The sequence below is a fragment of the Centroberyx gerrardi genome, chromosome 8, assembly GCF_048128805.1.
Source record: "Centroberyx gerrardi isolate f3 chromosome 8, fCenGer3.hap1.cur.20231027, whole genome shotgun sequence".
Classification (NCBI taxonomy): domain Eukaryota; kingdom Metazoa; phylum Chordata; class Actinopteri; order Beryciformes; family Berycidae; genus Centroberyx; species Centroberyx gerrardi.
This window is the reverse complement of record NC_136004.1, coordinates 6053264-6067185: the sequence shown is the minus strand read 5'-3', so window position 1 is coordinate 6067185 and position 13922 is coordinate 6053264. Positions and strand designations below refer to the sequence as shown.

The window sequence follows — 13922 nt, the reverse complement described above, 5'->3', positions numbered from 1 at the left end:
ATTTGCATGTAAAAAGCGTGTTCTTGTCTTTCCCTATTGGAAACAAAGGGGGGGGGGGCGGGGAACGATAGTCGCTACAGTACGTTACGCACCGCAAACCAGCGTCCCACAGGCAAGAGCGAAAGAACACACACATCACCGCCCAAACGCTTATCGACCAGGGACTGACAGGCCGCATAATTGCGCCTGTCAAACACGTCATGTACTTCCGATTTACATGACAGCGAGGGTTGCGGCGGGGAGGGGGGGGTGGATACTTCAACAATGTGCCTTTTTACATGATGAAAGGTTGGCATCCCACCGCCGCGCCGTCACTGTCGCATTGTTCATCGACGTAGAAATGGTGGCGCTTCTGTTTATTTATTCACTGTTCTCACACAGCGGGACGGTGGGGGTGTGGGGTGTGGGGGGTGTGTATGGGGGGGGGGGGGGGGTGATGGGTCCAGAAGACACCGGGAGGGTCGCAAAGCGGGAAAATCCATTAACGACGAAGGTTTTCCCCACTCACGCTGACAGCCGCGAACGCACGTGCGCACGCGTTCCGGGGATTGTCTCGAACGTGCGGCAACACATATGCGGCAGGACGGAGTGTCGGGTGTATAATTCACACCTCCGCTCGGTACTCACATTGTCTGTTCTGAGCTTCTTGGCGGGGCAGCCTCCATCCACGGGATGTAGCATGTAATACAGTCGCACTTTGTTGGCGTGTTTCCGACTCTGGAAGAGAGAAAAAAAGAAAGGAAAAGAGGATTATTTGTCACATTAAAGTAGTAATCTGTGAAATCCTTCTTTCGATTTTGGCGACATCTTTGTTGCTCAGCGCTCATTGCTGTGGTGTTTCTGCACTGCTCTTCCCAGAGATCACCTGTCAATCAAACAGTGTGTCCAGTACTGTGACGTCTATTCTTCTATATATTCCAAGCAAGCAAGCAAATGTAAAAGCTTTCATGAACCGGCTATAGGTTGAAACACTTGTGTTACATCAACTGGTGATAGAGAGCAAAACAGACATCTATCTATGTGAAAATGATGTAGATTATTACTTTAAAATACTCATCATGAAAGAAAATGAATCTCTTGAGCATCCATTATAACGAAATTGTTATAGATTTCTGCTTGACTTCTCCTTGACTTCTTGACTAAATCACAAAAAACTCAAATAATCTCTAGTTGAGAGTAAGGAATCCACACAGCTACGTCTGCTCCTGTGACCTTAAAGTGATCTGGTATCAACAAAAGTCAAGTCATCAGCATCAACAAGATCCACAGTGTCTGTAATAACAGTAGTAGAGCCCTGTTGCTGTTGTATAAGCAACCTGTGTAATCGCTGTCATGTTTTACAGATATTGTGGAATGAAAAATGGCCACCTTGATTGCCTCGCTCTCACAACCGAGTTACGTTCCCGTAAATATGCCTTCAAGGCAAAAGGCCGAGAAAAACTACTGAATCATGAACCGGGTATATCACTATTGTGTTCTATCAATCGGCGATAGAGAGCAGCAAAACCAACATTTATTTATATGAAAATGTCGCATGTTATTACTTTCAAAAGAGGGTGCAGTCTGCTTACACAACATGGCCCTTTGTATTTCCTCTCCCTCCCAATACAGTTTTAAAGATCTGGATGAACTCTGTGGCGACTCGCTAGATATAAGTCCCACTAAAAGTTGGGGGGGAAACTGTCAAGCAGCGCGCGCGGCAGCTCCCTGACACTGGATTCAATTGACAATTAGTGCTTGCTTCACCGAGGGCACAAGCTAGAGTCTTCCCACCACCGGCCCATCGATCCCCCAGGATCTGACAGCAGAACCACGACAGGGGAGGAGGAGGACTTGTGGGAGGAGTGTGCCAATCAATTTCTCATTCAGTTTATCTGAAAATGATTCTGTTTTCACTAGAGCCCCTTTTGCACATGCAGCCAGGTCCGTAAATTTAACGGCACAGGGGTCATGTGTGAATAGGAGTCGGCGTCGAAATGCCGGTAAATCAGTTCCGGCAATTTCACTGCTCAAAACGTTGTAACATTACTTGGAGCTAGCTGAGTTTCAGGAGCAGGTCCATGCCTCAACTCCACCTCTTCCAGCCTTAACCTATACAAGCCTTCATGCCCTGCACCCCTGTTTGTCCTCGTTCAACTGTGCCCCTCCCACCCTCCCTCTCTTCTCTCTCCCTCTCTCTCTCTCTATTCTCTCATAGGGTCCTCAGGGGGTCCGCTGAGCCCGGGAGCTACAGCGGATTCTTCTCCGAAGCCTTCCCCACACCGCAGTCAACGTTTCATCCATATCCAAGAAGAAGCCGCCATCTATGGCCAAACGCTACCAACTGTAAAACCTAACATTATCATTGAATAAACGTTCAAATCGCATTCTGTTGATGGTGTGGTCCTTGCTTGTGAATGGTAAAGTTCCGTATCGACAAAGTTCTCAAGGAGGTGACGAGTTTATTCCGCACCGGCTGTGCCGTGTAAAGACACATATAGGACGGAAATACAAACCACAAGAAAACAGGCTGTAGCTTTTTTGACGAAGGATTGGCAAAAATGTGGAGTTGGACAGATGTGGAAATAACAGAGCTCCTTAGCAAGTGGGCGGACAAAGAGAGTAGCTAACAGCTAATTCACCCACCATGTTTTCAAACTGCAGTGATTCAAAGGTTAAACGTAATTTCCGGGAAATTACAACAGAGGAATTTAACGGTATTGCCAGTGTTGTGTGAATGGTAGCATTACGTTAAAAAAGTGGAAAGGCGTGTCTTGTGTGAACAACAGAAACTGTTACCTTTACCGGAAAGATGAATGCGGCAATTTTACGGGTTTCATGTGTGAAAGGGTCTTAGGAAAGCATCAGACACCGCCGGATGTGCATTTAAAAAGGGGGAGAGGAGGTGAGGGACGGCGGGGTACAGCAAGGGGCTTCGAAGAGAGGGGTGACTGCCAGTGAGGAGGAAACCTACTGTCATTGCATTTCACCGGGGCAGCGTCAGATGAGAGTGAGCTTATAGTTACAAGCTAGCAGTCTAGCGAGGCGCGCTGCGGCGTGGACGGCCGCCCGGCGCATCGTGTCCCGTCAGGCAGAAGGACAGCCACCGGCTTCCCTTCACCAGGACATGACAGACGAACTCATCCCGCCTGGTCAGGAGGGGAGAGCGGGGGGGCTGCAGGAATCTATTTGTCTTGCCTGTCTGGTTTTCTGGCAGGGGGATACTGCAACCTGGGCTCAATCTCTTCTTTGAGGAAAGAAACGATCACGCCTGAGGTTACCGAGTCGATCGTTCAGCGGATCCTTCACATTTCACTTCCGTTACTAAATGTGTTTTCTTTGGTTTGCCTCCTATTTAAAGTACAATCCGTGGCATTTTCATCTAAATAAATGTCAGTTTTTCCGCTCTCTTCTGCCGATTGATTTAACACAATAGTGATTCAACATGTCTAGTACATGAAAGCTTTTACGTTTCCTGTTCTAAATACCAAGTGTCGTGATGTGTTTTGTGTTTCTAGCAGCAGAAATTGTGGTTTATTTGGAATAACCAGAAGAACTGGGTAGTTAGCATGAGCAGTGATAGCCACCATGGCTGAACAGGCAAAGAAAAGAGAAACTCAAACTGCATCAACAGAAAATCCAAGGAAAAAGACGTCACAGTGCTGGACACACTGTTTGATTGACAGGTGATCTCTGGGAAGAGCAGTGCAGAAACACCACAGCAATGAGCGCTGAGCAAAAAACACAATGTCTCCTTATGTAGCATCTGTCTGTGCAAATGTGGAAGAGTTCATCGAAGGTGAACATTTAGATACATGCTACCCGTCTCTCTTTATGCCTATCAGCATGAATTAAGAATTCATTATTACAGTAAATCACAGAGACAGTAGAGACAACCAAACCTATAAATGCTAACACAGCTTAATGACAAGCTAAAAAAACCCATAAAATAGATACTTAGATTTGGTTTACCAATGTAAAAATCATCAGTGTGTACCCTGCTGGCGTGATTTGGCCACTTAGCCTGCCTCTGTCACTATACTCCCCTCAACGTGTCCCACCATGCCTTTTGGGTTTGTTCAGTGGCACCCAATGAAAACTACATAAACTCGGTAAAACTAGAACACTAGTATCTACCCAGTGGCAAGAGATAACCTTAAAGGGACGCATACAGCACACTAGTATCACTTTCAGCTGGAAATCCATATATATCTGGCCAGGCTACAGTGAAGGGCATTTATCCTGCTCAAAATCGTGTTATTTTTGTAGAAAGCAACATTATGGCCGGTTAATCTCACAATTCATTAATTTCTCCTGTTTGAAATTTTGATGGAAGTATGCATAGGTGCTATTCCCTCCCCCAACTTATATTGTACCATTGCTAAACCTGGTAAACTTGCATGCATCTTTCAAACCTGCAAGGCAAGGGGAGAACTATGAAGGTGAATCCGACTACAGACTACGTCTGAGGACACGTAGGATATATTAAACTTTCATCTGCGTGCTAAAGGCGGCGTGTGTGATTCATCCTCTTCTATCCCTACCACTCACTCGCTCGTTCTCCCTTCTCCAAGTTTGCAAATCGTTCTGACACTGACAACTCGCACAGAGTCAGAGAGCACAGATTGGACACGTGGTGACGTTGTTCTAGATTTGAGAAGTTGTAATCATTGGGTTGTGGTGGGATTTTAAAACTGCAAAATCACATGTACAAAGATGTAAAACATGTTTAGCACACAGATATTTTGACTTATCTTCATAGACCAGACACAACTCAACAGACGCAGTGACTCTTAAGACACCCAGTGAAGTCCAGATTACATTTCAAAGTTAGTGCATCTTCACCACAAAATAGCCTAGCAGTGATTTCAAAAAGGCACAAAGCTCCCAGAAAGTTACATCAAATTCGACAGTAAAATCTGCTTGACTACAATCATATTTCATCACTGCGTATTCTTTACTGCACCTCCTCAAATCCAATGTAATTTGCCACCATTGAGAATTTGTGTAGCACCGTCACCACCACGATATGCCCGCCCACCGCTCAACTCCCAAACATCCACCACATATTTCCACGCCTCTACACGCCTCATGAACTGAACCCTGATTTACATTTCATTGAATCTTTCAGCAAAATATTGATAAGAAACTCTGAGGAATGGAGGGAACCAGAGGCAAACACTGTGCAAGTAGAGCAGTGAGCTAATGGGGGATACACTCAACTGATGGGAGCCTATGGTTAAATATATCTCTGCATGCTATAGATTTGCAGCTGTGCAGGCTGAAGCGCCACAGGCCAGAGAGCATCTGCCTGTTTCTGCTTGGCCAGTATGGCTGAAAGACCGTTTGCAGCGGTGACCACCGACTGGGAATGTAAATAAACTAGATTGGAACAGGGAGTCTCTGGGACGTGTTTGTATGGGAAGGGAGCTAAGTGCACGCTTGACATAATCAGGGCTGAAGAAAAATCCATATTGTATTACCGCTACATCAGTGAGCTGATCAAAGCGTCTGTGGGCTCGGACTTTCCCCTCCCTGCGGGCTAGGATGGGCATCGCCCGAGCCCAGAGACTCACTGTAGTGCCAGAGGACAAATACTCCCAGCCATCCCCAGTCATGCCACTGCCAACTCACCAGACACCAACTGTACTGAGACCATGTGGGTAGAGCATGGTAGCAGAGACAGTATTATATATAGAGACAGTGCACTCGATCAGTTTTGAATGGGAAAATCCGTAATAATAATAATCTTTATTTGTATAGCGCTTTTCAAAACAAAGTTACAAAGTGCTTTACAAAACATGATAAGAGTACAACATACTCAGGAGTCCAACATTGTCATAAATAAGATAAAAATAAATAAAACATGAAGCATAGACACCAAATAAAACAAAGTTTATAATACAAGTAATAAGATAAAAGTGATAAAAATAAATGAAAAACAGACAGAAATACTGTAAATACTATGAAAAAGCCTTCCTGTAAAAGTGGGTTTTAAGAAGCGATTTAAAAGAATGCAATGACTTTGCTAGCCTAAGATCCTCAGGGAGGGAGTTCCACAGCTGCGGGGCTCTAACAGCAAATGCCCGATCTCCTTTTGTGACAAGGCGGGTTTTTGGAACATTCAGGAAGGTCAAACCTGAGGAACGCAGGCAGCGGCTAGGCTCATATGGAGCTAATAAATCTAAAATGTAAGTAGGAGCAAGGCCATGTAGGGCTTTAAACGTAATCAGTAAAATCTTAAAATCACATCTATACCTAACAGGTAACCAGTGAAGAGAGGCGAGGATGGGTGTGATATGGTCTTGTCTCTTGGAATTTTTTAAAAGTCTGGCTGCTGCATTTTGTACGAGCTGGAGACGGGAGATGGCCTTTAGGCTGAGCCCTGAATACAGGGAATTACAATAATCCAGTCGCGATGAAATGAATGCATGGATGACTTTTTCAAGGTCCGTTTGAGACAGGAAAGTTCTAATTTTTGCAATGTTTCTAAGTTGGAGAAAGCATGATTGAACTACCTTAGTGATTTGTTTGTCAAAGCAGAGCTCGGAGTCAAAGATTACTCCCAAATTGCGGGCGGACTGTTTAACATTGGAGGATAAGCTCCCTAGGTTCTTTTGCCAGTCACAAATCGAGTTAGGAGAGCCAAATAGAATGACCTCAGATTTGGACTCATTAAGTCGGAGGAAGTTTTGTGACATCCAGCACTTGATATCCGAGAGACAAGCCATAACATGTGAGAGGTTATCAGTTGCACCGCTTTTAAGCGGGACATATAGCTGGGTGTCGTCCGCATAGCAGTGGAAATTAATATTATACTTGCGGAAGATCTGTCCCAAGGGAAGCATATAAATAGAAAATAATAAAGGACCAAGAATTGAACCTTGGGGAACACCACATGAGAGGGGGGCTGGGGATGAGGAGACTTCTCCCATTACAACAGAGAAGGACCTGTCAGAGAGGTAGGAGCGAAGCCAGGCAAGAGAAGTGTCCTTAATGCCAACACAGTTTTCCAGGCGTTTTATCAGGATACCGTGGTCGACTGTATCAAATGCAGAGCTCAAGTCAAGCAGGATTAAAATTGAACAGGCCCCAGAATCAGCTGCGAGCAATAAGTCATTTGAGACCTTAATAAGAGCTGTTTCTGTGCTATGCTGGGCACGGAATCCTGATTGAAATTGCTCAAAGATGTTAATGTTATTCATAAATGAAATTAATTGTGAGGCACCAGCCTTTTCTAAAATTTTTGATAAAAAAGGTAAGTTTGAAATTGGTCTAAAATTATTAAAAATGAGAGGGTCAAGTGTAGGTTTCTTCTGGAGAGGTCGAACTATTGCATGTTTAAAACTGGAGGGGAATGAGCCAGTAGACAATGAGCAGTTAGTAATTGAAAGAATATGTGGGCCAATTGTCTGAAACACCTCCTTGAGAAACCTAGTGGGGATGATATCTAATTGACAAGTAGATGAATTTAATTGAGAGATTATCTCCTCTAAGTCCAGCATAGAAATTTGTTTAAAGTGAGTCATATTGGCAGAGGGTTCAGTACAGATACAGAGGTTTCTGGATTCCGGTGCAATCTGGAGCCTTATGTCATCAATTTTACTTAAAAAGTGTTGGAGAAACTGCTCACATTTCTCAGTGGATGCTTCCATATGCTGACTAGGAGGAGGACTAACTACTGAGTTGATTGTTTGGAATAAGACCCTGGGGTTGTGGCAGCTCTTAACAATCAAATTTGAGAAATAGGAATACCTTGCTTCCTTAACTGCATGCTGATAGGCCAACATCAAACTTTTAAGGGTGACAAGAGATACCTTGAGTTTGTCTTTTTTCCATTTCCTCTCAGCTCTCCTACATTGCCTCTTTAAGTCTCTTGTGTGGTCATTTAGCCACGGCAAGGCGTTGGGTTTTGCACTTTTCATCTTAAAAGGGGCGATGTCATCAAGGATGGTCAGGCATGTTCTGTTAAAATTATTTACTAGATCATTAGCAGAGAGCCCGTGCTGATTAAAAGTACTGCTGGCAGAAGCAGTTAAGAACATTTGGCAAAAACTGCTAGCTGACTTGTGATTAAAGGAGCGAGAGCAGATACGGGTAGGTGGCTTAGGAGTAGGAAGCGGGAGCAATGTATGAAAAATCACAGCCTTATGATCAGAGACATTAAAATCTAGCAATTCAATATTGTTTAAAGAAACACCATGGGACAGCACAAGGTCAAGAGTGTGACCCTTATTATGAGTAGGACTATTAATAGACTGTACAAGATTAAAAGATTCAAAAAGGTTAATAAAGTCAGCAGTAAAACATGACAGGGAGGGGCAGCAGACATGTATATTAAAATCACCAAGGATAAGAACTCTATCATATTTGGCCATAATGAATGAAAGAAGTTCAGAGAATTCCTGAATAAAACCAGTGTTAACTTTAGGTGGTCTATAGATTAAAACACACAGTACAGGGAGCTGGCCATTTAGTAAGAAACCCAGAGACTCAAAAGAGGAGTAGCTATTAAAAGAGACAGGGGAACATTTAAAATTGTTATTGAAGATGACGGCTACCCCACCTCCACGGCCTGACAGTCTGGGTTGATTAAAACAGGAGTAGTTAGGGGGACTGGCCTCAGTTAGTGGGACACAGTATCCAGGGCTTAACCAGGACTCAGTGATAAAAAAGAAGTCAATATTGTTCCTCATAATAAAATCTTGGCATATAAAGGATTTGTTTACAAGAGACCTCACATTAAGTAGACTGAACACAGCCGAATTTCTGGATACGGGTTCAACAGTAGGTACAGTTGAGGAGTGTGGTTGAACATATAGTATTTCAGACTTAGCAGTAGTTGGAGTAGGTAGAATGGGAACTAAGTATGCTCTTTCTGCAAAATTAGCAGAGCAGCTGGGTCTGTAGTTGACACGGTTTGAAGTGACCCTAACATGAATGTTGTTAGAGGAGAAGTGATCAGCAGGACTCAGGGAGAGATGCTCGAGATTATGGACAGGTGTAGCTGCCAGAGTGGGGTCATACTGAAGTAAATATCAGTCAGAATTAAAAGCAATATACTGGATAAAATTGTGAACAAGTTGTTTAGTACCCTTCATGTTGGGGTGCAAGCCATCCGATTTATAAAGATTATGCCTGGTCCAAAAACAGTCAAAGTGACTAATAAAGCCGTGACCAGTTGCAGCGCTAAAGGATTTTAGCCATTCATGTAGACTAAAAAGACGGCTGAATCGCTCCGGGCTTTTTGAATGAGTGGGAATGGGGCCAGAAAAAACACAGGTTTTGCCCAGGCTCTGAATTGTGATTGCTAGGGATTCTAGTTCGTCGTGGAGTTTGACCGATTGTTTGTCCATGACGTCATTTGTGCCCACGTGGACAATCAGTGTGTGAGCTGACGGATGGAGGTCTGTGAGCACTGGAGAAAGTTCGATAATGTCTGCTACTTTACTACCAGGGAGGCAGTAAGTAATAACACCCGGGAGCTCAACAGATCTGATTATGGAGTCGCCAATAATCAAAATTTCAGGTGGCCTCTGCTCACAGCCACCGTCATACACGGAGAGATTGGGGGGAAATGTTACCTGGTTAGCAGACTCAGTGCTAGCCGCACCAGCGGATACTGTGCTAACCGTGCTAGCCGCGCTAGCAGACCTGTTGCAGACCGGGGGAATTGCGATTCGGTCTGCCGTCAGCGGAGAGGAAAGCAGAGCAGGGGAGACGACAGCTGGGTCCACTAGATTGTAGCTGGAGTCCGACACTGGAGCTGACATTCGGGGACGCTTGCAGCTCGGAGAGGTGGACCGGGAGTTGGAGGAGCTGCAGGGCGAAGAGCGTTTCTTGCACGAAGTTGTGAACTGGTTGCTTCCGACTGCCAGTGGAGCTGCGTCCTGGATTAGCGTAGCAAGAGGGGCGAAGTGATTAAATAGCTCCAGCTCATCATCACCGTGTGGATCGAAAAGAGGAAGGGAAACTCTTCTCCCTCCCTTCACCACCGAGGCCCAGGTTGAGCAGCCAGCATTGGGAGTAACGGCATCCTGGTCCAACGCAGTCTCCACAGCGGAGGAAAACCGGCTGTCCACAGGCTCCAGGCTGGCCAACCGGGAACTGAGGTCCGTCTGACGCCGAAGCAGATCCTCGATCAGAAGCTCGATGGACCGCAACTCAGTCTTGATGACTGATATCTCCTTCGAAGGAGCCATGGTAGCTCGGCACAGACCCAGAATTGGTCCCGTTGCGAGGATCTCGTCCCGGTAAGCTTGAGCTGAGAAATGTCCCTCCCGGTAGTCAGATCAATGTAATTGGCTGTAAAAACAGGGTTGTCAGGCTTAGCCACCAGGCTAAAAACAAGCCTAGCTAAGCTAGTGAGCAGACAGAACGCCTTAGACAATCTGCTTCCTGTTTACAATGGCGGTGCCTCCAATGGTAATGCTAAAGATGGCGGCTCCGACAACGTAAGACTGTGGCCGGTCGACACACCTTTGTGTGCATATCTTAAAGAAAATCCACCAATCATACTTTCAGGTTCACGTAGCCGCAGAACTATGTTATTTACGACAACTCACGCAGGTTGGGGACAACATCAACCATCTCTGCATCAACCAACTGTTGACAGGTGATGCAATGACAAAATGTATGTCTCGAATGTTGTCATCTTACTGTTTCGTGAAGCAGTGGGTGGCACATGTGTACAAGCATCGGTAAGTGGAAAAAAGACCTTTTTCTGTAACAACAGTGTCCTTTGAAGCAAATTTTAACACTCCATATTGTTAACAATTCAGCGGTTTTCGTAAATATGTAATGCAAATGATTGTATGCATGTCAGAACTTTAGATATAGAGGACTCCCCATTCAAAGAGATAGGAGTCTTGTGTTGTTAGTCACGAACTTACTGCCATTATGAACTTGCTTACGAACTTACTGGGGCGTTACGAAGATGCTGCCTGAGTGAACCAACTTTACCTAAAGGGACTTTGCATGGTAGAGCTGGTTAATAGTAAAAGGCAAATCTCATCTCAAACTTGGAATCTCCTTCCCAGCTGGAAAAATGTGGGTGGGGAAAGTGGATGATGAACGCTCTTCCTTCCCTATAAAACTACCATCGATGTGCCTTGAGCAAGGCACTTCACCCCCCATTGCTCCAGTGCAGCTCCCAGTGGCCGACAGTAGAAGACTTGGTTGTACTGGGCAGCTCCCTGGTCTGACTGTGTGTAACAGTATGAATGTGAAGCAGGGTGGAGCCGTTCAGTCGACTTATCCCTGGGTAAGTAAAAGTTAAAATTTGCAGTACTCTACCAAAGGATTGCATAAAACCAATTAGGAGTCTGCCAGTCTTTTCTCTTCAATGAATCAAAGCAATGGAGTAGTCCCGATTCTTCAATGAATCAAAGCAATGGAAATAGTCTTGCCTGACCTGCCCTTTGCAAGACCAGCCCAGTGCCCTTCATTAGTACCATCTCTAGTCATCACAGCACACTAACCGCCTCATGTTGAGGCCTGTTACGCAACTCTAAGTCTGATGTACCTCAGTTCCTCCCTGGCGATAATTGAAGCCCTTTACGCAAGCACAGCCTTAGATGTTTTCTGACTCGGACTAGACCAGTGGCTCTGGGCTGGCAGCCCCTGTGAGTCCTCTAATTATGGAAAGCCAGACTAAAAGCAGTTGTGACAGAGGTCAGGTAAACTCCAAGACACTCCGGACCGGGGCTGAGCTGTCTTCTTACTTAGCTGTCCCTGGACGGTTGAGGTGAGGGGGAGGGAGGCTTGTTACTGGGCTTACCAGCAGGCCCAGGGCCCTCGCTGCTGTTGTACCCCCTCTAGCCTATAACAAAGCTTTCCGCTGCACGGAACCCTGGGAAAAGCACCGCAGTCTGCACTCAGATGGGTATTATCTCATGAATCATCACTCGTTTACATCAAAACAGCAGGCTCACGCGGGGTTCTGCGAGGGGATTACAGTATGTTTATTCAGAAAGACCTCCGAGGATTTGAGGCTTCCAGCAGAGAGCGAAGCAAATAACTAAGTTCTGGCAAACCTTGATAAACAAAGCAGCAAGGCAGAAGGGAAAAGAGGTTCAAAGTGACCTGTTGCCTAACATCATCAGCCTATAGCACATTCACCTGGCAAACTGCATCTATAGCCAAATGATTTCCATTAACTGGCTGCTTCCAAACATAACTGTGAGGAGACAACAGATGTCGACTGAGCACTGAAAACAGACTGAAGGTTAACTCTAGGAAGCCCAAGCCATCAGTTGTTTTAAATTTTAGAACTGAAATATCTTGGCTTACAAAATGTGCAATGCTATCCCTCCTTTGCTTTTCTTAGACCCACTTTCTACATTTTTTATATTTTCAAAAGCATGCAAGGAAATAGTAGGGATGTAGTGGAGGGTACACCCACCTAAAATCTGCTTACCCAATGTTTTAGACTGTTATAAATCTTCATGACGTAAATTCATAGTATACAATACATCATAGTAAGTGGTATCAAACTGATGTACGTTATATAAGGATACAGTCTTTTAAGGGGGAACAAGCTTAAATTAATTATTTTCTGAGAGTGTAATTGACTTTTGTTGATATATAGTTTACCCTCTTTATTTACCACTACATCACTGCTTAGAACTGTATTTACCCTCCTTTCACCAGAGCAGGCATTGTTTGACAGCATGGATTCTTCCTGGATGGATTCAGACATTGTTCATCTGACTGATTCTTATGGTGAATCAACAAAGGCTAAATTAGTTTTACTGTACCCCAATTGAAATGATTAAATCATTTTGAAATAATTTGATCACAAATGTGTCCTTTTGTTTTCAGAATACACCTCTAGTTTTGATTGCACAGGCTTAAAGCTGTACTAGGCAAGATTTTTTCATTTTTGGGTTAACTATTCCTGTTAACCTGCAACCCTAAATTCACTTTTTTTCAGCTGTTAATCAATGCTTCAGGGCAATTTCTTGATGAAACACATCAATCATTCCTGGATGAATCAAGTCACCACCCCTAACTCCTAATAGTCCATTTGACTCATGACCTGATGATGATGATGATGATGATGATGATGATGATGTTGATTTCAGCAAGAAATCAACAGCCAAATTGTAATATCTGCATCCAAGCCCTTTGCCAATATGTATTGCCAATATGCATCATAACAATAAGCAATAAGCCTTCCAGTATTGTTACACTGTAAATGAACGGGAAGACAATTCTATTGTAAGGACATTCTGTCTATAATTTATGAAGTGCATGTAGTGTTAACCCAAATTCTTCATACAGTCACATCCCCCCTTCATATGGCATTCATTATAATCTGTCAACACACAAGCACACAAACAGTTAAGAAATTATGTCATGAAATAGAATCAAGGTGAAACATGTGACCCCATTTATTGATTATTGATTTCACCTCTTAAATCCACTCCTGACATGAAAGGGGAGATGCAGGTGAGAGGAGGAAACAGGGCCAAGTGGGATTTTTAAGCCTCGAGACAAACGAGACATGGATTTTGTAAATGAAGCTGAAGCACAATATTAAGAAAGCGCCCCTACAGTTTTGTAGTGCGGTTACTCAATGTCATCGCAATGCAATTATCAATAAGTGTCCCTTTAGACCTGAGAGAGGTGTTTTATATGGGATTAATGTGGCTCTGTGCAGCTCCAGCTGTCGGCTGAATGGATGGCTGGTGAGCATGTCGTCAGCCCGCATTAGTGATGCACTGATGCCGCTTTCTCACTGCCAATAGCAAGTGCTGATCCAATCCATTACTATTACAGAACAAAACAGACGCAGGCCATTAGTTTGGCTGCAATATTTAATCAATGTTTCTCCTTTAATCTAACATTATCCTATATTTGAAAGCCATGCATCAACTCAGTTTCCAATACCACACAAAAAACAAACAAAAGTCCATCTTAACCAGTTATTTAATTGCATT

General features: G+C 44.2%; 1 protein-coding gene across 3 annotated transcripts in view; it reads right to left on the bottom strand.

Annotated features, from left to right (window-relative positions):
- Positions 1-13922, bottom strand: part of zmat4a (zinc finger, matrin-type 4a) — an 86075-nt gene that overhangs the window by 46204 nt on the left and 25949 nt on the right. For all 3 annotated transcript variants that reach the window (XM_078285097.1, XM_078285098.1, XM_071904348.1), the window contains one exon: positions 628-717. In XM_078285097.1, the coding sequence (XP_078141223.1) occupies positions 628-717 (90 nt within the window). The remainder of the gene's footprint in view (positions 1-627; positions 718-13922) is intronic.